We start from the raw sequence: 23,620 nt of genomic DNA, 5'->3' as shown, positions 1-23,620 counted from the left end.
ATGGGGGTCCCCTTGTTTACCAGAATCATTCCACTTTTCCGCCTGGACACCAGACTCACCATTTGCTATGGAGCTCCCAGTAAGTGGTGCTTACCTGGGTGCCATCTTGTCTCCTCCTGTGCCAGTACTACATCTTTAAAAATGAGACAACACATGGAAAGCTACTTGCTAACTGCAAGTTCAGAAGTTTGAAACTATCAGCTGTTCTGTGGGAGAAAGTGAAGGCTTTCTACTTCAGTAAAGATAACAGACTTAGAAAATGACAAGGGCAGTTCTATGCTGACCTATAGGATTACAATGAGTCAACATTGACTTGATGGCAGTGAGTCTGGTTTAATTTTTAATGCACTTATGGAGGCATTAATATCATATCTGGACAGTGATATTTGCCATAGTGGAGTGTCAGAAGTCGGTCGTATAAGAGAAAGAATAGAAGGTAACAGCAAGGATTGTTAACAGAATCAAGAGATTAAATTAATCTATTTTTTTTCCTTTTCTGTAGTACCCCGAGAAGAAGTAGAAGATATATTCAGGCCATCTGAACAAGGTAATACAGAGAAACATAAAATTCTTAAAAGAATTCCTGGAAACTATGCAGGGAGGATATCATCACAATTAATCAAATTGTTTAATCTATCCTATACTTCCATTTATTGTCATTACAATTAATTCCCTGTCTTAAAAACCCAGTGTGTTTTGTTGTTCAGAACAAGCAGTTGTGGTTATAGAGGCCATAGTGCAAATTAAAACATCCTTCTGATGGTTTAATGTGTAACTGTCATGTGGAAGGAAGTTTAAATAAATGATATGAATATACATTATAAACTAGAGAAAATCCACTGAAACCAGTATCCAAAAGTTTGGCACAGATATTTGTTAAGCATATTGTCATGGGATTGTGTAGCTCATAAGCACTGATAATAAAAGAGTTTTGAGTGATCAGGTGATATGGTGGACAAAATAAACTCTGAATACCTTTCTCCAAATAATCCTTCCCTATAAGACAATGTAGTCTAGCTCTAATCTTACAAATCTAAAAGATTTGAGAGGGGAATGATTTACAAACAAAAGAAAAAAGATTAGACAAATTCTGAGTCAGGGGGGGACCTGCAGCACAGTTGTGTCAAGGCCCTGAAGTTCATTCAAGGCAGGTTTAAATACCCTTTGTGCATGTAGCCTGCAATACATGCCAGGTTTACATAAAACAGCAATTTACAATTATTTGAGAGTATACAAAGAAGCACTAACATATCAACCAACCTCTTCATGGACAAGAGGGAAGGGCAAGGTTAGGAATATGAGATCACTGCTGAGTTTTCAAACTGCTGCTTCTGCAGCTTTGCCATGAATCGGGAGGAAAAGTGTTCTTTTTATATCAGGCAGAGAGATAGGGAAACTGCTGCTTCATCAGGTGGCTGAGTCATCAGCGTTTCTCACAGGCCTTGAACCATGGAAGGGGTGAACCTGTCTCATCTGCCTAAGGATCAAACAACTTTTCTAAAACTTCCCCATAATCCGTTAAAAAAAAAAATTCATGTTACGTATCATAAACCTGTCACAGTGTCTCACAAAGAAATGCCACATAAAAAGTATAAGAATTATTGGGATTTACTTGATTTCAGAAATGATTTCATTAAAGGAATCATAATTGCAGCTATATTGCCTATGACATTGGTTGGCTTCTACCTTGTAACTTTGTAATGGATAATTTAGCATTATGTAAAATGCTTTACATATAGGACAATATCCACGATCTCTGAATAAGTAGTCTTGTTTGGTTTGGATATCTAAAAGTGAAACAAATTCAGAGATAAGAGTACAACAGGAGATCTAAAATTGATGGTGAAGAGGGTTTTTAATGCCAGGTGGGGCTTGATCAAGATCAAGAGTATCTGAGAAGAAATACTGAGAGCTGAATGAAAGTGTGTATGACAGTGGGATAGGAGGAAAGAGAAAGGAAATAGAGGAAAGAAATAGGAGATAAAATCTGTTTATAGAGTTATAACTATAGTCATTTATATATGTAAATGTACTGATTTATAATGAAAGGTATAGATACCAATGCACATATATTTATATGATAATTATCAAGATAGCAGACAGACTTTGGGCCTCTACTCAAGGCCTCCCTTAATAGAAGAAAGTTTTATGCTGATAACCTGGCACTCTTTGATACTCACCTTCCCAACATAATTACTGAAGACAAAATGGTAGCATAAGCAAATGTGGTAAAGAGAGCAGATAGTGGCCAGCTATCAAAAGATATAAGATATGGGGTCTTAAAGGCTTGAAGTCAAACAAGCAATTCATCCAGCAAGCATGTAAGCCCACATAGAAGAAGCTCACTAGCCTGTGTAATCATGAGGTGTCAGTGGGATCAGGTATCATGTATCAAAAGATCCCAAACAAACAAATATATCAAAGCAAACAACGGGGTTTGGAGGGGAGACCCAAACCCAGCTGGAGAAAATTGTATATCCCACCCACAAAAAGAAATATAAGGAAGGGATGATTCAACCAAGGTGTAGTACAGCACTGACGAATCACACATCATTCATTCCTCTTGTTCCCAAATACTTCCTCCCCCAGCACTACCTTGGCCCAGTTCTACCTTCAATTTGGCTAGACTGGAGATCACACATGGGTACAGATAAGAGCTCTGGACACCTGGTAGTATGGCAGAGGCCTGACCAAATCCAGGGAAACATATGGTAGTCAACTAAAAAGGAGGGGGGTCAAAAGAAACAAAAAAGACATGGGTAGCAGGGGAACAGGGCACTAACCCACCCGAGGGGAGCGTATTGTTTATATCTTCACAGGTGAAGAGGGACCTCAAACCCGTGCTCCAAGCTGTGAATGCAACATACCGACGAAGGAGGGAGCCAATAGAAAGGTCCAAGGGGCTGGCCCTAATCCCAACTACGTGGAAATCCCTTACTCCCCACAGAAGAATTCACATCGGAGGACAGCACTGAAGCTACAGCTCAGGGAAAGCAACATGTCTGATCAGTGCACACGGGAGCAAATGAAGGGAGAGGTAGATAGAGTGGAACACATCTTGGCCCACCAAGCCCTGAGGATGATATTCCCACACAGAACAGCCAAAGCACAGAGAGGACCATAGGGCCGGCCCCATTATGAGACACAACATCCCTTCATGACCCATAGTGCTACGGGGGACAATACTGGAGATACAGTACAGGAATTGTGCCCGATCTGACCCCATCACTGAGGTAAAACACTGAGGTTGTGCAACAGAACAGCAAGGGTGACAGAGCAAAGAAGTCGCCAGAAAATACTGAAAATAGACTATGGGGCCAGGGAGTGTCACCCCATTAGACTTGACTGAAAAACACTCCAAACAAGGTCAGCAAACACACCTTGAACTATTTACAGGCTTTTCTTTTTTTGATGATTGGTGTTTTTGTTATTGTTGTTTAGTTTTCTTTTGTTGCTTTGTTTTGGTCTTCCTTATTTTTTTCTGCATATTATTATCTCTGCAGGTATATCTAGATAAGATAGGCAGGATAAACAAGCTGAAGGAGAAAACAAAGGGACCGATGGATGCTTCCAGAGTGAAGTGGGAGAGGGGGAGACAGGGGAAAGGAAGTGGGTGTTAACAAATTCAGGAACAATAGAACAATAAGTGAACCGATATCTAAGGGGAGGAGAGTGTAGCAGGTGTGGTAGGGCTTGATCAAGAGAAATGAAGCTGAGAGGAATTACTAAAACCCAAATGAAGGGTGAACATGATAGTGAGACAAGAGGAAAGTAAAAGGAAATAGAGGAAAGAACAAGGAGGCAAATTACATTTATAGAGGTTTAAATATAAGCCTGTGCACATGTAAATATATATTCATATTTTATGATGGGGAAATAGATCTATGTGCATATATTTATATGTTTAGTAGTAAGGTAGCAGATGGATATTGGGCCTCTACTCAATGCAAGAACACTTTGTTCTATTAAAGTGGCATTCCATGATGCTTACCTTATGTGGGTGCATAAGTACATTTGGTAAAGAAAGCTGATGGTGCACGCCTATCAAAAGATGTAGCATCTGGTGTCTTAAAAGCATGAAGGTAAACAAGCATTCATCTAGCTGAGAAGCAACAAAGCCCACATGGAGGAAGCATACCAGTCTGTATGATCACGAGGTGTCGAAGGGATCAGGTATCCGGCATCAAAGAACAATAAATCATATCATTGTGAATGAGGGGGAATGCAGAATGGAGACCCAAAGCCCATCTGCAGGCAACTGGCAATCCCCTTACAGAAGGGTTGCAGGAAGGAGATGAGCCAGTTATGGTGCAGTATAGCACCAATGACACATACAACTTTCCTCTGGTTCTTTAATGCTTCCTCCTCCCCACTATCATGATTCTGACTTACAAATCTGGCTACACCACAGGATGTACACTGGTACAGATACTGGTACAGAGAAGAGCTGGAAACACATGGACTCCAGGACAGATAAACCCCTCAGGACTGATCATTGGATTAGCAATACCAAGACGGCAAGGGAAGAAAGGGGGAACCGATCACAATGATCTACATATAACTCCCTCCCTAGAGGATGGACAACACAAAATGGTGAAGGGAGACATTGGGAAGAGTAAGACATAAAAAAATAATGTATTAATTATCAAGGGTTTGTGAGGGAGGGCGATAGGGAGGGAAAACATGAGGAGCTGATATCAAGAGCTCAAGAAGAAAGAAAATGTTTTTAGAATGACAATCACAGCAAATGTACAATGTGCTTGACATAATGGATGTTTGTATGCCAGGGGTGCTCACACTTTTTCAGCATGCGAGCTACTTATAAAATTATCAAGTCAAAATGATCTACTAACTACAAAAAGCAAAACATGTATTTATTTTTATTTATTTATTACTTGTATTCATAAATGCATTGAGAATTCTGTATATGCAGAATGTATGTTTATGTACCCTGCATAACCACATGAGTCCATATTGCACAACACAACACAATTAACTATGTACATTTTTTTGTCATTATCTGTGTTTACCCTGATGACTGGCACTGAATGGCATGAGCCAGGGATGCATAGTTCGGACAGTAGCTGCTGACAGCCAGCCTCAACCACACTTCCAAATGATCATCAGTTATGGTGGAATGGTAATTGGACTTAATGATCTTTATGTGGGAAAAGGCTGATTCACTTAAATTAGTAGGGCCGAATAATGCAGTCAAGGGAGGTAGCACATTTTCTCATGTTTGGGTACTTTCCCTCGGTGAGTAAGTTCCAGAACTGTTCATGCGCTCTGGACTTCAACTGAATGTTGGCTTGCAGTGTCAAAATCTCCCATTCTGTATGACAGTGATGCGTTTTTGTCTTCTAACTTGGTCCAGCTCCCCCACTCATTTTAATACCCTTTCCTACGTTTAAGAGAAACAAACCAAAGCCTAAAAATTGGTGATAACGTAGCTTGTCAGTTTTGCTGTACTTAGCGCAATTGTTTACGCATGCATTTGACACCTAAGATTGCATCTGATTGGCTGCACTGTATATCAATTAAGTGACGGGATTTATGATAGACTTCGTTTATTTTTTTTAATGCCATGAAATCTATTCACACTACATTTGCAATTGACTATTTGATCGCGATCAAAGTACTGAGCACCTCTTATGTATGGATTGTGATAAGAGTTGTATGAGGCCCTTATAAAATGATTTTAAAAAATAGCTTTGGACACATGGACTTCAGGAAATATAATCCCCTCAGGAACAGTAGTGGGAGTATCGATATCATGAGAGTATGGGGATAGACAGGAAGGAGAAGGGTGAGAAAGGGGGAAATCCATTACAAGATTAGATATATCACATCCCCCCATAAAAAAGGGGACAAATAACAGAAATGTGGGTGAACGGAGTCAGTGAACAATGTAAGATATGAAAAATAATAGCAACATATAATTGATGAAGGATTCATGAAGGTGGGAAGGTGGAAAGGGAGGTGGAAAAAGAGGAGCTTATAGCAAGGGTTCAAATAGAAAATAATTTGAAAATGATGATGGGAACATATATACAAATTTGCTTGATAAAATTGATGGATGGAATGTTTAAGAGTTGTAGGAGCCTCCGATAAAAGGGTTTTTTTAAAAAAGAAGAAACTTTATATATATATATATATGAAATGCCTTCTGCCAAAAAAGTAAAATGGAGATAGATAAAAACAGTAACATAACCAAAGAAATCTTCTTTAGTTCACAAATAATTTATACGAATGTCTTTATAGGTATATTACATATAACAATCACATCATACAAGAAATATGAACTTCCAAACAAGAAGTGAGGCATATAGAATCTGCTCATTTGTATATTTATTTATTTTACTAACGTGTCAACATCACTCAAAATATGAGGGTGTATCCCACCCAAAAATTGGAAAAAGCTTCACTGTGCAGATCATTCATAGTTCTCACCTTTTTCTGCTAGGCGAGCTTCAAGCACCTTGTTCCTAGTTAGTGTACCTAGTGGCATCACCTAGGAAAGTTTTCTCTAGTCAGAGTGAATGTTTTTGTAAAAGCAATTTCATTCAAACCTCATTTTTTGTGGCGGCCAGTTTAAAAGAACAGTATGTGCCTGTGAAATTGTATTCCCTGCTCAAGAAAAATGCGGCAAAAATTGTTGTGATGTTGGACACAGCTTACAAGGACAGCACTCTGAGCAAAAACTCAAGTGCATGAGTGGTTTAATCTTTTCAAAAAAGGTGAAATGTCGATTGATGACAAACGTCATTCTGGAGGTCGGTTAACTTCCTAAACAGATGAAAGTATTGACAAAATCCATGCACTTGTGCTCGAAGACCACTATGGACCACTGAAGAGATGGGGAAGTTATCTGCACTATCTTGAAGCTCAGTTATGCAAATTTTAATGGAAGATTTGGGAATGAAAAGGGTTGCAGAGAAATTTGTGCTTCACGTTCAGGAAAAAGAGTGTCAAGGGGAAACGTGCTTTGAAAGAACAGCCCTGAAGCAACCCACACTTTTCCCCAATGTCATTACTGGAGATGAGACATGATGCTATTCTTAAGACCCTGAAAGTAAGCATCAATCAACTCAGTGGAGGACACCATCCTCACCTCACCCCAAAAAAACCTCATCAAGTGAAATCAAAGATCAAGATAATATTCATTTGTTTTTTTGATATCAGGGGCATAGTGTATTTGGAATTTGTTCCACCAGGTCAGACTGTTAATTAAGCTTTCTATTTAGAGGTTCTGAAAAGATTGTGTAACAAGTGTGTGACAAAAAAAGGCCTGGTTTGTGGCGATTGGGGACTGGTTTTGCTACCACAATAATGTACGTGGTTATGCAGCCACCAATTTTTGGCAGAAACCAGCATGCCTCTCTTGCCCCATCCACATTACTCACCTAACCTCACTGTTTAGCTTCTTTTTGTTTCCACAAATGAAGAGAGACATGAATAGACAGCAGTTTTATGATGTAGAAGAGGTGAAGGAAAAAAAAATAATTGAGGTGCTGGCAACCATCCAAACAGATGAGTTTGAAAAATGTTTCAAGAATGGAATCACAGATTTTATAAATTTATTACATGCAATGGAGACTGCTTTGAAGATAATAATGGTTTTCTGTTTTTTTTTTTTTTTTTTGCAGTGAGAGAGTGAGGCAGTGAGAGAGTGAGGCAGTGAGTGAGTGAGTCAGTGAGGCAGTGAGAGAGTAAGTCAGTGAGAGAGTGTGGCAGTGAGAGAGTGAGAATGAGACAGTGAGAGAGTGAGAATGAGGCAGTGAGAGAGTGAGAATAAGGCAATGAGAGAGTGAGGCAGTGAGAGAGTGAGAATGAGACAGTGAGAGAGTGTGTCAGTGAGTGAGTGAGACAGTGAGAGAGTGAGGCAGTGAGTGAGTGAGTCAGTGAGAGAGTGAGGCAGTGAGTGAGTGAGGCAATGAGAGAGTGAGGCAGTGAGAGAGTGAGAATGAGACAGTGAGAGATTGAGGCAGTGAGTCGGTTTTCTGTTTTTAAAAAAAATTAAATACATACCTTTAGGTAAAAAATTCTGGTTTTTTTTGTTTGTTTTTTTTTGCCATGGGGTATGTATGCTCTTGTATGATATACAGTATGCTGACTTTAATTTGGGTACCTGTGTTAGTCCGGGTAGACTAGAGAAACAATTTCATAGAGACACTCATACATGTATAAGAAAGAGCTTTATATACAAGAGGAATTGAATATTGAGAAAACATCCCAGCCCAGTCCAGATCAAGTCCTTATGTTTCATTATCCCATATGTCTGATACCAATCTATAAAGTCCGTTTCAGACTCACAAAACACATACAATGATGCCTAATGCAGGAGATCACAGGCAAGTGAGTGGAAGGTGTTGTGGATCCAGTGGTGGTGTTAGCATCTCAGCAGAGGCAGGGGTTTCCAAGTGGCTACACTAGCTTCAGAGCTCTGGCTCCATCATCTCCCTCCATATCTTTTCAGCAGGGATAGCTTATAGTGAGTCAGCTTGTGTCCCACCTCCAATGAGCTATTTATCTCCTTAGGCTTCCAAATGAGGTCATCAAGCTGTGATCTGATTGACAGGCTAAACTCCACCCCTTCACTCTTAAGCCTCAAACTGACTCCAGATTATGTAACTACCACAGTACCCACTCATTTGATATAAAATACGTTGATATTTATATACTTATTTTCCTATATTTCTGTCATGGAAACATTGTAGGTGTCTATTATAATAGAGATGAAGCCCTCATCAACTTCAACACAGAATACTAGTAATATCAGCGTACAGGCAATGGTTTATTAGAGTCATAGGTAAAATGTTGTCTTGAAGAGAAGGTGGTTTAGAAGCCAAGACTAGGGGAATTGATGCAGGACTGAATTGATTGAGGAGAGGAAAGGAAAGGAAATTTTTCTAAGGATGAAATGGAAGAGTTATGAATTATAGTACAAGGATGGACTTAGCCAAAATTCTTCTCATTGTGCCTTACTATCTAATAAATTGGGGCTTAATATTCATGGCTTTATGGATATATCTAATAGCAACAACAAAATATGTATTCTGAAGTTTCTCACAAGGAGTTATATATATATATATATATATTATTCTCTTAGTTTATTTTGTTGACCAGCATGTAAACATCACTCAAAAAATGACATCAAATATGATGATTTTTAAAAATATTTGTTTTCCCCTTCTGTGTCATGATCACATTGCAGATGCTTGTTTTAACAGAGACAAAGCACTCATCATCCTCGTCCCAAGAGACCCATACTCTCAGGGTATGAAAAAAAATCTAACTCAGTCATCAAAACAATTAGCTAACCTATAAGATGGGACAGAGTTTCCCCTATGGGCTTATGGAAGTAGTTCTTTACTGGAGTAAAAAGCCCCATCCTTCTCCCATTTCAGGGTATAGGCATTATATTCTCAATAGAGTGATAAATAAAATGATGTCTTGAAGAAAAGATGGGTTATGGACCAAGAATAGGGGAATATTTTCAGAACTGTTTTGGGTTGAGAAGGGTGAAGGAAAAGTAATATTATTCAAGGAAGGGTTAAGAGTTATAGCATAAGGATGAACTTTACCAAGGTCTTTCTATTTTCTTCCAAATTCCAATATTCTGGGCTTTCCTTTTCTACAAAAAGTCACAGTCACATCTACTCATGATCCTGCTGGAATGTTTTCCTTTACCCTGGTTGACTTCTCTATTCATCATTTATATAATCAAGTACATGTCCCCGTTTTAAATGTTTTTCTTCTTTGTACAGTAGATTCAGACATCATACCTTAGACTAAGAGCCCCCTTATCTTTTCATTTTATATTTACAATTCCTTATGAATTATTTAAATAATCACATGCTTGAAGTTTGCCATTTACAATAGACTATAAGATTTATCATTTCAGAAACTACTCAATAGACCATAAAATGTGTAGCACTAAGAAGTACAGGAGACACAAAGTTTGTGCTCAAGAGCTCCTAGAACAATTCAGTTAATGAATGAAAAAAATTGAGCAAATAACATTTGGCGCATTAAGACCAGAACATTTTTCATTATTAAAGATGATAATGTTTAATTTGAAGACATATTTCCAATTCATAGCATACTTAGGAAACTACCTAACATTGCTATAGTTGAGGATTTGTGTGAATGCTCAGGTAATTGAAGTGTTTGGCATCCATTGTACGGTGCCATGTAACTTTAAAGGAATTTTGATGACACAATTGGATAAGCTTTGGAGGGTTAACTATATTTTTGTTTTTAGAGCTCATTTTCTTGGGGGCTCTTAACGCAATTATATCAAGCATATTGCTACATATATTTCCATCATTATTTTCTAAACAGTTACTTGTGGGTACTGCAATCAATGTCAAGAACCTAAATATGTATGAATTATTGATTGGTTGAAAAATCATTTTTTTCTGTTAAATCTTTCCTTAACTCACAATAAAAAGTGAAAAAATGAAGTTGCATTAGTTTTTAAAGGCATAGAATAAATTTAAAATTTAAACAAATTGGAGGTTGAGGTTATATAAAGATGTTTTCAAATTAATTGAGAGACTGAAATATTTTTTAAAATATCATACATGCTAAAGAGAATGATTTAAAAACCATTATTTTAAGCAGTTTAAAGTCATGTATTCCTACAGGTTTTTTTCTCAATCTAGTATAGAAGTCTATCATTAGTTTTTCTGTGGGACCTGTATTGTTACATGTATGCTCTGCACAAGGCATCCTACACACTCCTCACCATTGATTTTAGATCACTTGTTCTCTTGCCCCTGGTTTTGTTGACACCCTCCTTCCTTTCCCCTGAATCTCCCTCTCCCCTGTACTCCCAGAATCATGGGTCCCTTGTTTTATCCTCTGGATTGTTTATCTTGCCTATCTTATCTAGATAGACATGCAGATACAATAATTAGCACAAAACAAAACAACAACCAGTAAAACCAATGACAAGAAAAGCCAATACAGATTTCCATGTCTGTTTGTTGACCTTTAAGAGTGCTTTAAGGTTGAGTGGGATGGGGTGCCACACCCTGGCCCCCAAATCTTTTTTGATATTCCTCCAGGACTTCATTGTTTTGCTCCCCTTGCTGCTTTGTTGCATGCCCTTAGTGTTTCACCATAGTGTACTGGGGTCAGATCTGGCACAGTTCCCACACTGTGTCTCCAGTGTTGTTCCCCTTAGCACTATGGGTCAGTGAGGAATGTTGTGTCTCCTGGTGGGGCCAGCCTTATGGTCTTCTCTGTGCATTGGCTGCTCTGAGCAGGAATATCTTTATCGGGTCTTGGTGGGCCAGGATGTGTTCCACTCTCCCTCCTCCCCTCTTTGTTTGCTCCTGTGTGCTCTGATCAAATGCACCCCTCTCCCTGACCTCTGAAGTCCATTCTTCTGGGAAGTGGCAGAGGGGTGGGGGGTTGGCCACAAAGTTTGGATTGGGGCTGTCCCTGCAGACCTCTCTATTGGTTCACTGCTTCATGCAGGTATGTTCCATTCACACCTTGGCGCACCAGTTTGAAGTCTGGTCCGTCTCACCCTCTCCTCTGGAGATTTAAACAATATCCTCCCCTTGGGTGAGTTAGTGCCCTGTTCCCCCACTTCCCATGTCTTTTATTCATTCATTCATTCATTTTTTTTCTTTCTCCCACCTTTTTAGTTGGATGCCATATATATCCCTGAATTGAGTCTGGCTCCTTCCATAGTACCTGGACCTCACTCCAGAAATGTATGTATATAGTAGCTTTTTCCCTGTGCCCTTTTTCATTTTTAAGCTTACCTCAGCAAACTCATGGTGTACTTGTACTTCTGAGCTTAGTTTACTTCACTTAACATAATTCTTCCCATGGGGCACTGTGCTTCATGCATTAATAACTGATTTTTAGGGATGCATAGTACTCCATTGTACGTATGTACCAAAGTTTTTTAATCCATTCATCCATTGATAGAAATTTGGGTTGTTTCTAACTCCTCCAATTGTGAACTGCACCATGGTGAACACTGGAGCACAGATGTCTGACCATAGTTTGTTCTTTCCTTCTTCTGGGCATGTGCCCAGTAGGGTGATTACTGTGTCATACGGTAGCTCAATCTCCATCTGCTTTAGATATCGCCAAATCAATTTCCATAGTGGTTGTACATACCTACAGGTCCACCAACAGTGGACGAGTGGTCCTATCTCACCACAGCTCCTCTAACACTTGTTACTTTCTGATTTTTTGATTTGGGCTATCTTTGATGGTGTTTTGGTAGTATTTCATAGTTGTTTAAGTTTGCGTTTCTCTTATGGCTAAAGCTCAGAAACATTTTCTCGTATGTTTATTGGCCATTCAGATTTCTGCCCTTGTGAAACTTTTGTTCAGGTCCTTTGCCCATCTCCTCAGTGGGCAATTAGATTTTTGCTTATTGTAAGCTAGCAGAGTATAGTAGATTTTAGTAATAAAGCCTTTGTCTGAAATGTCATTGTTAAAGAAATTTTCCCAGTCTGTAGGCCCTCTTATTACTCTCGAGGTAGAACCTTTTGATGTACACAAGTGTTTTATCTTCAGTATATCCCGCTTGTCAATTTGTGCCTCCTCTATGTTTCTGTTCTTCCCTATATCCAATAGCCTATGTATTCCCTGCACCAAAGTTCTCAGGTTTGTCCCCATTCCCTCATTGATGGTCCTAATAGTTTGCGGTGTTACCTCAAAATCTGTAATCCATCTTGAATTTACTCTTGTGCATGGAGTGAGTTAATAGTATTGCTTCATTTTTCTGTAGGTAGATATTCATTTTTCCCAGAACCACTTGTTGAAGGGGACATCTTCTTCCCATTTAATATTTTTGGGCCCTTATCAAAGATCAGTTTTCTGAATGCTCATGGTTTTATTTCTGGGTTTTTAGTTCTTTTCCTTGGTCTGAGTGTCTATCATACCAATGCCACACTGTTTTGACCACAGGTGCTGGATAATGTGTGCTAAAGTCAGGTAAACCAAGCCCTCCAACTCTGTCCTTTTTCTTCAGGAGTTCTCTGCTAATTCCTGGAATCTTCCATCTCCATATGAAGTTGGTAATCACTTTTTCCAATTCTTTGAAGAAAGATGATTATATTTGTATCGGGATAGCATTAAACTTATAAAGTGCCTGGGGCAGAACTGACATCTTTACTATAGAGAGTTTTTAGATCCATGAGCATGGAATATTCTTCCATTTGTTGAGGTCACTCTTGTTTTCTTGTAATAGTGTTTTATAGTTTTCCTCAATAAATCTTTTGTCTTTTTAATCAGGCGGATCCCTAGATTTTCAATTTGTGCTTGCCTATTTTGAATGGTACCACCTTTGATCCTGTCCTCTGTGGTCTTGTCTGATATGTATAGCTTCCTGATAGATTTCTGTTGGCTGATCTTGTGTCCTGCCACTCTGCCATATTCCTCTATCTCTTTCCGTACTCCCCTTGTTTAGCTTTTAGGATAGTCCATATATAAAATCATATCATCTGCAAATAATGATAGTTTCACCTCTTCCTTCCCAGAGAAATACTTTTGATGTCTCTTCTTTGCCTTATGTTAATTGCTAGCAACTCCAGTACGATGTTAAATGCACGTGGGGAATAGGGCATCCTTGTCCAGTGCCCTTTATCAGTGGCATTGTTTGCGTCTTTTCTTCCATTGACTACCATGTTGGCTGTTGGTTTTTCATATATAGCTTGAATTGTATTGAAGAATTTTCCTTCCACTCCTATTTTCATGAGTTGCACAAGCATACATAAAATTAGCTTAAAAACTGGCTCTTTCATGGGGAATGGAAAATCCATTTATTATCCACTAGAAAAAAATTTTTGTATCTCTGGACAATTTTACTGTGGATGGCTATTGGTTATCTATAAGTTTCAGGTCTGTAAACTAGGACAAGATCAAAGTGGCAGTAATATGATTAGGTGGATAGATGAGCCCATTTCAAAATCTTATTTCATTTGTTCTTAAAGAAAGAACAGGAATGATAGCAACTGGAAACACAGGGAATCCAGAGCAGATGATCCCTTCAGGACCAGTGGTGTGAGTGGCGATACTGGGAGGGTAGAAGGAGGGTGGGTTGGAAATAGGGAATCGATTACAAGGATCTACATGTGACCTCCTTCCTGGGGGATGGACAACAGAAAAGTGGGTGAAAGGAGACGTCGGACATGGCAAGATATGACAAAATAATAATTTATAAATTATCAAGGGCTCATGAGGGAGGGGGAGCAGGGAGGGAGGGGAAAAATGAGGACCTGATGCCTGGGGCTTAAGTGTAGAGCAAATGTTTTGAGAATGATGAGGGCAATGAATGTACAAATGTGCTTTACACAATTGATGTATGTATGGATTGTGATAAGAGTTTTATGGGCCGCTAATAAAACGATTAAAAAAAAGAAAGAACAGGAATGATAGTGGCTATGATTAAACAGTTTAAGAGGTCGAAGAGTAATCATTTATTAATATAAATATTCCCTGAGTTACCTTCTACAGGTTGGATTCAGAATAAATTAGACATCTCAATGGACCCACCGCTGGTTACTTTGTTGTCACTTACTGTGTTGTCATGTGCTAGTTTGCCAATAGGTAAAGCGCAAAATCAGGAGGATACTGAGATTATGGGTGGAAATTGATGAGCACTGGTGTCTTACTGGTTATGCATGGGGCTGCTAACCACAGGTCAGCAGTTCAAAGTCTCCCAAAGCTCCTCTGGAAAAAGATGAGACTTTATGCTCCCCAAAATATTATTACATAACCTCACTTTGAGGCAGAATTGACTTTATGTTAGTGGGTTTTTGAGTTTTGAGTTTTGCTTTAGGCTTTGGGCTTTTTAAAAGAAGTATCTTTGTGAAGTGGGCTTTGAGATGCAAGAACCCCAGTTCAGTTGGCATGTCCATAGTGATTTTGTTCTACAATTGACCAATCCTAAAGCACTACATTTGCTTTAATGCTATTGTTTGAGGATCACCCTGCAGGGTCCTGAGCCCTGGTGGCTCTATCATGTAAGCAATGTACTAATAACCCCAAGGTTGATGGCTTAAACCCACCAGACCAATGGGAGAAAGATAAGGCTATTTGCTCTGGTTAATATTGACAGCCCTGGAAACTGTTTAGGGTGGTTGTGAGTTGTCATTGTTTGCTGTCTTTTTTAAGGCTTGAAGAATAATGGATGTAGAAAGAAATTTCTAGAAGAAATTTCTTATGTCAAGATCCTTAGGAACTGCCTCATAGTAGCACCACTACAAGAATGAGTGTTTACTAAAATGTCATTGTTCTAAATGAGCACACTGCTCTCTGGCAAAGGGGTGAAGGTACCTAAATAACAGAGCAGTATTTGCTTTACATAAAATCATGAGTATGCTAATTAAGTTAGGTACAGAAGACCATATCTTACAGATAGGCACATTCTCTTAGATTCAATTTCACATAGTACAGACCAGCAGTCATCCTGATAATGGAGGTATCCACTAAGTGGATAAGAGAGAATCTGCATAACTGGAAGATGGTGAATGAACAGACCATAGATTGGATCTGACAAGATTTCCCATGGATGGAGCCGCGCATCAATGGACTTGTACAATGGATATGATCAGAGGGGAACAGAGCATTAATTAGAATGGTAGCAGGCATGGGGTGGATTGGACCGAGGCAAAATGTTCAGTTTTGTTATTTGCATAGACTGTAGTGAAGAGAGAAAAAAAAAATAAGGGTGAAGACCAAGCTCAGAGTCATCAACTTGCTAGAGGGTAGTGTCTAGAAGCTAGCCTTATAGAAACGACTAGCTTTTAGGAAATTAAATTAGCAGTGCAATTTAAAAGTGCTCAATTCCAAAGCTAAAATATTTGAAAACCTATGCATTACTTGGGAGTAACTGAAATATGACTAAATGCTATAAAAATACTGGCTGTAATGTCTTCTCTATTTTAACAATTTAACCTTAATTAATTTATTATTGCTCTTGTCAGTGTTATTATAAATGTCATTATTATAGCAAGGTTATTAGAAACATTGCCCTCATTACTCTGCCACAGCTGCGGAAATCCCAAAGCACTGAAGGAGGATGAAGAAGTGAATGGCACAGTGAAGACAGAGTTCTTGCTCCTGGGATTCAGTGACCACCCAGGACTTCAGTCTCCTCTTTGTTGTCTTCTATTCCATCCATTCTGTCACGCTGATGGGAAACCTTGGTGTGGGGGGAAGTCAGATACTTGCTGCCAGACTGCTGTCTCATCCCACCACAGGGGTGGGCCTGCTCCCTGCTGCTGGAGACAATGGACTACTCTCTGAAGCTTGGGACCATTAGCTTGGTTCCTGTAGGCGGAGTTTGCACCCTACTGATAATGTTCCTATGGAGACCCAGAGACCACCCCCTAGACCACCCTCTCATTGCTGTGTAACCTATAGTGCAGCCCCTTCCTGTGACGTATGTCTCTACCTGTAATTAGTGGGCTGGCATGCCCCCAAAGGTATATAGGCATGGGTCAGCAATATAGGCGGGAACTTCTCTCTCGGATTCTGACCTCCCTGACTCTTCCCCCTCTCCCTTGTTCCCTTTCCCTCCTTCCCTTCCCCCTCTCTCCACATGGACCACCAAGCTGGGCTGAGGTGAGCAATGTTGCTATGTATCATGCCTGACTGTATTATTGTATTATCTCTCATGCTCTCGATGACTTTAATATAATACTTATATATCTCAACCGTACAATTGTGCATCACTGAACCCAGAAGTAGTATTAATGAATCCGAGTAGTAGCAATCGGAGAATTAGCGGTGGGGGCTGGCCCCCCACCTCCCTCAGCGTCATTTATTATTTAATACTACACCTTGGGATGATTTTTGTTATCACAAGCAGTTCATTCACTCCTGTACACCCCTATGTATTTTTTTCTCTTCATATTGTCTTTCATAGATGCCTGCTACTCTTCTGTTATTGCTCCCAAATTACTTGTGGATTTGGTTTCTGAGAGGAACACCATTTCTTACAATGAGGTGTGTGACACAGCTATATTTTTTTCTGTTCTTTGGTTGACACAGAATCTTTCCTTTTGGCCGCCCTGGCTTATGATCGATACATAGCTATATGCAACCCACTGTTTGTAACTTTGAGGATTATATCTTAGAGGATTTGTTGTTTTATCTAAAAAGATTGTTTGCCAGCTTGCAATGGGAGCCTTGGGGGGGGAGGGGTCACCATGAGTTCTATTATTCACACTACCAAAACCTTCTATCACTCTTTTTGCTCTAAATAAATTAACCATTTATTTTGTGACATGTTCCCACTCTTCTTCTTGTTCTGCACACTTACGTACATGACATCATGCTGGTGGTCTCTGCTAGTTTAGTTGAAGCTATCTGTCTTCTCACAATTCTTCTCTCACACATTTTCATTGTAGCAGCTATCCTCAAGACAGGGTCTGCTGAAGGAAGAAAGAAAGGGTTCTCCTTGTGCCTCCCACCTAACTTTTGTCACTATCTACCATGGGACCTTATCTTCATTTATTTGCGTCCCAGCAGAGATCATTCACTAGATATTGACAAATAGACCTCTGTGTTCTCTATATTGGTCATACCTACATTGAATCCCCTTGTTTACAGTGTAAGGAACAAAGATGTCAAAATGCCTTTAGAAACACCATCACCAGTACATAACATTAAAAAACTTGTATTTTCACATCATTTATGTTTATTGTTACTGTTTAAAATTTGACATATTTATTTTTAGAGGAGATCTACCCTTCTGTTTAGCTAATACATTTCATGCCCTTCCTCATTTTCTCTTTCCATTCTAACCTCTCTCATAGCTATTGAGTCAATGCAGACTCATGGTGACCCATTCTGGGTTTTCAAGAGTGTTTATAGGAGTAGAAAGCCCAGTCTTTCTCCCAGGGAGATGCTGTTGATTTTGACCTGCTGGCCATGTGGATCGTAGCCGAATCCATAACCACTACACCATGAGGGATCCTTACACTGTGATTACTCTCAATATCAGATGAGTCATTGACATCTTATACCTCCCTCTTTTGTGGACATAAATAGGATTCATTTAGATTGTTTTTCAATAGCTTTATATTGCCTTCATACTGTAGTTTATAAATGCATTCACGCTTTAGCTTAGCTTTTCAAATTTTAATTACACTAAAAACTCCTGCTTAAAATTAGACCCTACCTGAGTTTATTTTTTCTGAATTCCTCTTCAATTGCAGATGATAACTTACCTTTTGGGCATGAATCAAATTGCATATATGCTCATTTGAAGAAATTCCATAATGTCTATCTTACACTGAACTTAACTGTACCTACATTCTATTAATCCATCTCTTAAATAAATTTATGAATTCTTTATCATTTAATACCTTGCCCCTACTATCATATCTTTCCCAATAATTTTTATGAAATAGACCTATTTAATTCTAAAACTGATTGTTTTTATTATTGCATATATGTCTATAGTAGGCAGACAAAATGTTTTAACCAATATTTTTGGTTTAGTCTCTAGAATAGCATTGTTCACACACCAAAAAACTGTTACATGCTTTCAGCAGTGAAGTGTGTTGCACATGGCAATTTGAGGCTGATGAGAACCAAGAGCTTCTTATTAAATAGTGTAAGTTGCTCTCTGAAGGATGTGCAGAAATCAACATGGGTGACTATTGGTTCAGTTTTATCTAAGTGTTGATATTTAGTTATAGCCCTTGGGATAGGGTCATAGAGCATAATGTAAAGTTAAATCTTCTGAGATTAATAAGCTAACTTATTGGCAATATGTTGGCTAAAGATCAGGAGTACTGACCAGGTAGTTGACCATGGGAATAGACATGTGAGTGTTGTGAACAAAACTGTTAGCCATGAAAAACCTGTACAAACCTGTAACCAAGATTGAAGGGAAGTTTAGGAAAGATAAGTCGAAGGTAGATGGAGGATCGAACCAGAAACCTAGGAATTTTGAGGTTAGGCTCTAAAAGTAGAGTCTAACAGACTTGAGAAGTAGACTCAAGAGTATGGAAAGAAGGGACATATGGACTCACTCATTTTCATGAGATGATGCTGTGAACCAAACCATCTTTTCTTCAGTGTTTAAGCTTATAAAATTCTACCCCCTGGATAGTTTTTGAAGAGATTTTATCAACTTAGAGACTCTCTTGAAGTGTGAACTTTCCTTTAAAATAAATATTTTCTCATAGTAATAATTAGCATTTTGAAGTCTTTTAGTGAAGTCAAGTACCCTTTTGAAATGGACATATATAGAGCAATAGAGGTTGTCATACATTTGTAAAGCCTATTTAGTCAGCATTTTTAAAGGAAAGGTTAAAAAACTGTATACAAACATAGCAAATATTCTTCCTTACAAATCTAAGTGAATAATGGTCATGGAAAGATATTTTTCATAAGATGAGTAAATTTCATTGTCATAAGTGTGGACATAGTTCAATAATACCAATAATAATTTAATTTATTGAGTTCAGAAGAGGTTGGATCATGATTGAGATGTCTTAATTATTTATTTTTTAATACAAATTGTCCTAAGAACATCAATAAAAATCTTTGATATAATAGAGTAAAACTCATATTTAATAGATAATCAGACAATTGTCATTTTCAACACCATTCAATAAGTAATGTCAAACATATGGCATACTCAGTATTGCATGCTATTAATAAATTCTCTCATCTCCACTGTTTTTTAAAGTACATGACCCCAAGCTCATTTTTTCACTAAAAGAAGGTATAAAATAAGAGAAGAGGGGTTAATTAAAACCTCATGTAAATTATGTCTCTATATTCTTTGTTTTAACAGGAAATATGAATAATTTTTATAATAACAACCTAAAATGTAATGAATACCTCTGGGCCCTTGTTTTTTATACCTGGATTAATTGTTAGCTGATTACAGTGGAAAAGGCATAACCAATTAATTCAATTAAATCATCAAAATAGATTGTAGGAGTGTTCAAAACAGTTTATAATTGTATAATTAAGAAATATGGTTCAAGAAGTAAATTATTAGAAAATTACATGAAAAATCATTTATAATACAGTCATTTTAATGAATTTATAAGTATATCTATTATACAGGCACACATATTTAAACACACATGAACAGCCATGGATAATTTTCCATGCATAAACTATAGTACTATGATAAACAAGTATTCTGATTTTCTTCTTCTTAATGAAATATGTATATATTGTCATTGTTTCACTACTCCTCCAAGTATGCTGATTTAGAATAGAAAGACAATTATATTATATGCCACATTCCAACCATTTAGAGATGAGCACTACTAATGCTTGCTTAGAATAGAACCGGGTTTCAAGGCAATTGTCATTATACACGTCACATCAAGGTAAATACAACCTTGTGCTTTATTTTCTTATTATCTACACTAACTATATTTCCATGTTAATGTATTTTCCTTGATAACATAAACTATATACATTGGGCATTTTATTTGTTCATATGTTAGCTAGTATAGTGCATTATGAACACATCATGGGAGGTGGAGTATGCTTTTAAGTGGTTTTGTACAAGGTACATGTTCCTCACCCTAAACCATGATTCCTAATGTTGATATTCTATTGGCAAAAGCATAACATCACCAGAGACAGAAGAACCATGTCTGTTTGAACCTTTAAATCTCGTGAAGAATATTTATTCACACTCTTTGACTTATAATGCACTGTTTCCTGGGGTCATGAAAGTAGACAGGAAATAGAAATCAATCTAAATTTGATTCAGAAAAACTCCATTCTGGCCAGGAAATTCTATTTATTAAACTCAGATTAAAATAATTGACCTTCAGTGTTAAGTATGTTGTAGTTGTACAAGAGGTTATCCATTGTTATCACCCATGCAATCTCACTTGGATATACTCATGGCACAGAATAGAGGATCTTCTATTAATAATAGCAACTTTAATTAATTATTATAGTTTCCTCTTACATGGAGAGAATATTAAGATTAATTATTATGGCTCCCTGTATTCAATTGATCTGTCTTGGAAGAAGTACAGACAGAATTACTCAATATAAGCAAGGATGATGAGGCTTTGTTTCACATACTGTGAATTTGTTATTAGGAGAGACCTATCCTTGGAAAAGGGCATAATGTCTAGCAAAGGAGAGGGTCAGCAAAAAAAGAGGAAGCACTTTACCAAATGGATTGATACAGTGCCTGTTACAATGGGCTAGACCATAGCCAAAGTTATAACGGTGGTGCAGAACCAGGCAGGGTTTCCTTGCGTTGTACATAGGATCCCTATGAGTTAGAGCCAACTAGATGGCACTGAGCAATGACAATATTGTATCGAGGCACACAGAAACTAACAACAAACATATGAAACTGCAAAGACTGTATTGAGGACACTGGAGGCACTTTGTCAAAGACCTTTAGCTCTAAGAAGTTTTAAATACATCTATATTTTTTGAATATGACAGTGTATATATTTAGCCAGAACATCATTTAGTACTCATTGTTTTTTTGAGGGCACCTTTCACATCCTTATTTCTCAGGCTATAGATGAGTGGGTTTAACATAGGGATCACAACTGTGTAGAACACAGAAACCATTTTGTCCGTGTCCATTGAATAGCTCGAGCTTGGTCGGAAGTACATGAACAAGAGTGTACCGTGGAATATACCTACTGCGGTTAAGTGTGAGGCACATGTTGAGAAGGCTTTGCCTCTCCCCTCAGTGGAGTTCATTCTAAGAATGGTTGTTATAATATAGCTATAGGAGAGTAGGACCGATAAAATGCTACACCCCAAAATACAGCTACTAAAAATGAACATCATGATCTCATTAATGGATGTATCTGAGCAAGAAAGGGCTAATAAGGGTAGGAAGTCACAGAAAAAGTGATTGATGACATTGGACTTGCAGAATGAAAGGCGAAATGTGCAGCATGTGTGGATTGCCGAATCCACCAACCCTACAATGTAAGCACCAGCCACTAGCCGGGTACAGATCCCCCCAGACATGGCAATTGTATAAAGGAGTGGATTGCAAATAGCTACATAACGGTCATAGGCCATAGCAGCCAACATGACGCATTCCACATCAGCAAACGCCCCAAAAAAGTACATCTGGATGGCACACATGTTATACGGAATCCTCTTTGGCTCAGATAAGAAATCAGCCAACAACTTGGGAGAGACAGTGGAGGAGTAGCACACATCACAGAAGGACAGGTTGCTCAGCAAGTAGTACATGGGGGTGTGAAGTCTAGGGTCCACCTTGATCAGTAGGATCATCCCTAGATTTGCGATCACAGTTATACCATAGACCAGGAGAAACAGCACAAAGAGTCCCTGCTGCACATCTTTTCTGTCAGAAATCCCTAAGAATATGAAGTCCATAAACAATGTGTGGTTCTCAGCATCCATTGCTTAGATCTATGAAATTCCTGGCTCTGAAAGTAGGGAAAAGGGAGAGGAAAATTAGCTTCCACTTACTGTCCCCATAGTTTATCCCCAGATTCTTTTCAACTTTTGTTTTTAATAATTAAAAATAAATAACAAAGAATGTTAGGGTTGCTTGAATGGAACTGACTCAAGTAGAAGGCTATTGAAAGTAGAGCAAATCTATGAAATTACTATGGCAGGATTACCTTTGATATTTCTATAGCTCCATTTTCTTTTTTTTTGATTTATCATATTGGGTCATATATATATATGTATATATATGTGTGTGTGTATATATATGTGTGTGTATATATATATATGTGTGTGTGTATATATATATTATATATATATATATAATCATTTTATAGTTCAATCACATCTAGCAGTATTTTACAATTGCTACCACAATCAGTTTCCAAATATTCTTTTTCTTCTTAGACTTCTTGATATATTCTCCCTTTTATCCCACCTCTACAACCATTGTATTCCCCACCACCACCACCACCTAAACCTCTACTCTATTTTCTGTCCCCGCAGGTTCCTCACTCCTGGGTTTCATATACTGAAAAACAGAAAGACATGTAACAAAATTCAAGGGGGTGTCCACCAATGTCATACCACCTCTGAAGTAAACTCTAATATGAACATACAAAAGCAAAACACAACAAAAATGCAGAAAGTGTTGAAAACCAGATAAGGTCCAGTGTGCATCAGAGGGGGTTCAACTGACAAAGTTTTAACTGTTCAAGTCAGGTTTATCACTCTGGTCCTCTATACTGATCTCTCCAATGCACTTTGTTTACTAACCACTTTTTTCGCATTGCTCAATTATACATAGAGAGAAATCACCACAGGCTATTTTCTATATAGTTCCCTCAAATGTATATTGGGCACTCACTGTTATCCATAACCTTCTGTGAATCAGATTCTCACAATTTAGACTCTAACACTAATCCCTTCTTTGATTTCGGATTATATGATTTACAATCCTGTGGTGAGTGATAATGATGTACCTCTTCCACATGGAGTTAATTGACATCACATTTCAATGGCTGCTTGTTTGAAGACAAGCCTTTAAGACCCCAAACGCTACTTTATCTGATAGCCAAGAACCATCTAATTTCTTAGCCATATTTTGCTATAGCACCCAAATCTTCTGTGTCCCCTTCCTGAGGATGTGTCTTGTAGCTCCAATTTTTTTTTTGTTTTTTGTTTTTTTTAG

General features: G+C 38.2%; 1 protein-coding gene and 1 pseudogene across 1 annotated transcript; one reads left to right on the top strand and one right to left on the bottom strand.

Moving 5' to 3' along the window:
• On the top strand, window positions 1–17,704 carry LOC115869864 (annotated as a pseudogene).
• A 3,749-nt stretch (window positions 17,705–21,453) lies between these two features.
• On the bottom strand, window positions 21,454–22,380 carry LOC101657531 (olfactory receptor-like protein OLF2). Its single transcript, XM_004708494.1, has one exon. It carries the CDS (start codon window positions 22,378–22,380, stop codon window positions 21,454–21,456), a length of 927 nt encoding a protein of 308 aa, XP_004708551.1.
• Window positions 22,381–23,620: the final 1,240 nt, after the last annotated feature.

This window comes from Echinops telfairi, unplaced genomic scaffold, assembly GCF_000313985.2.
Source record: "Echinops telfairi isolate 266 unplaced genomic scaffold, ASM31398v2 ScPeMD7_60;HRSCAF=208, whole genome shotgun sequence".
Classification (NCBI taxonomy): Eukaryota; Metazoa; Chordata; class Mammalia; order Afrosoricida; family Tenrecidae; genus Echinops; species Echinops telfairi.
Note: the sequence above shows the minus strand (reverse complement) of the source record. Positions and strands in the feature narration are given on the sequence as shown.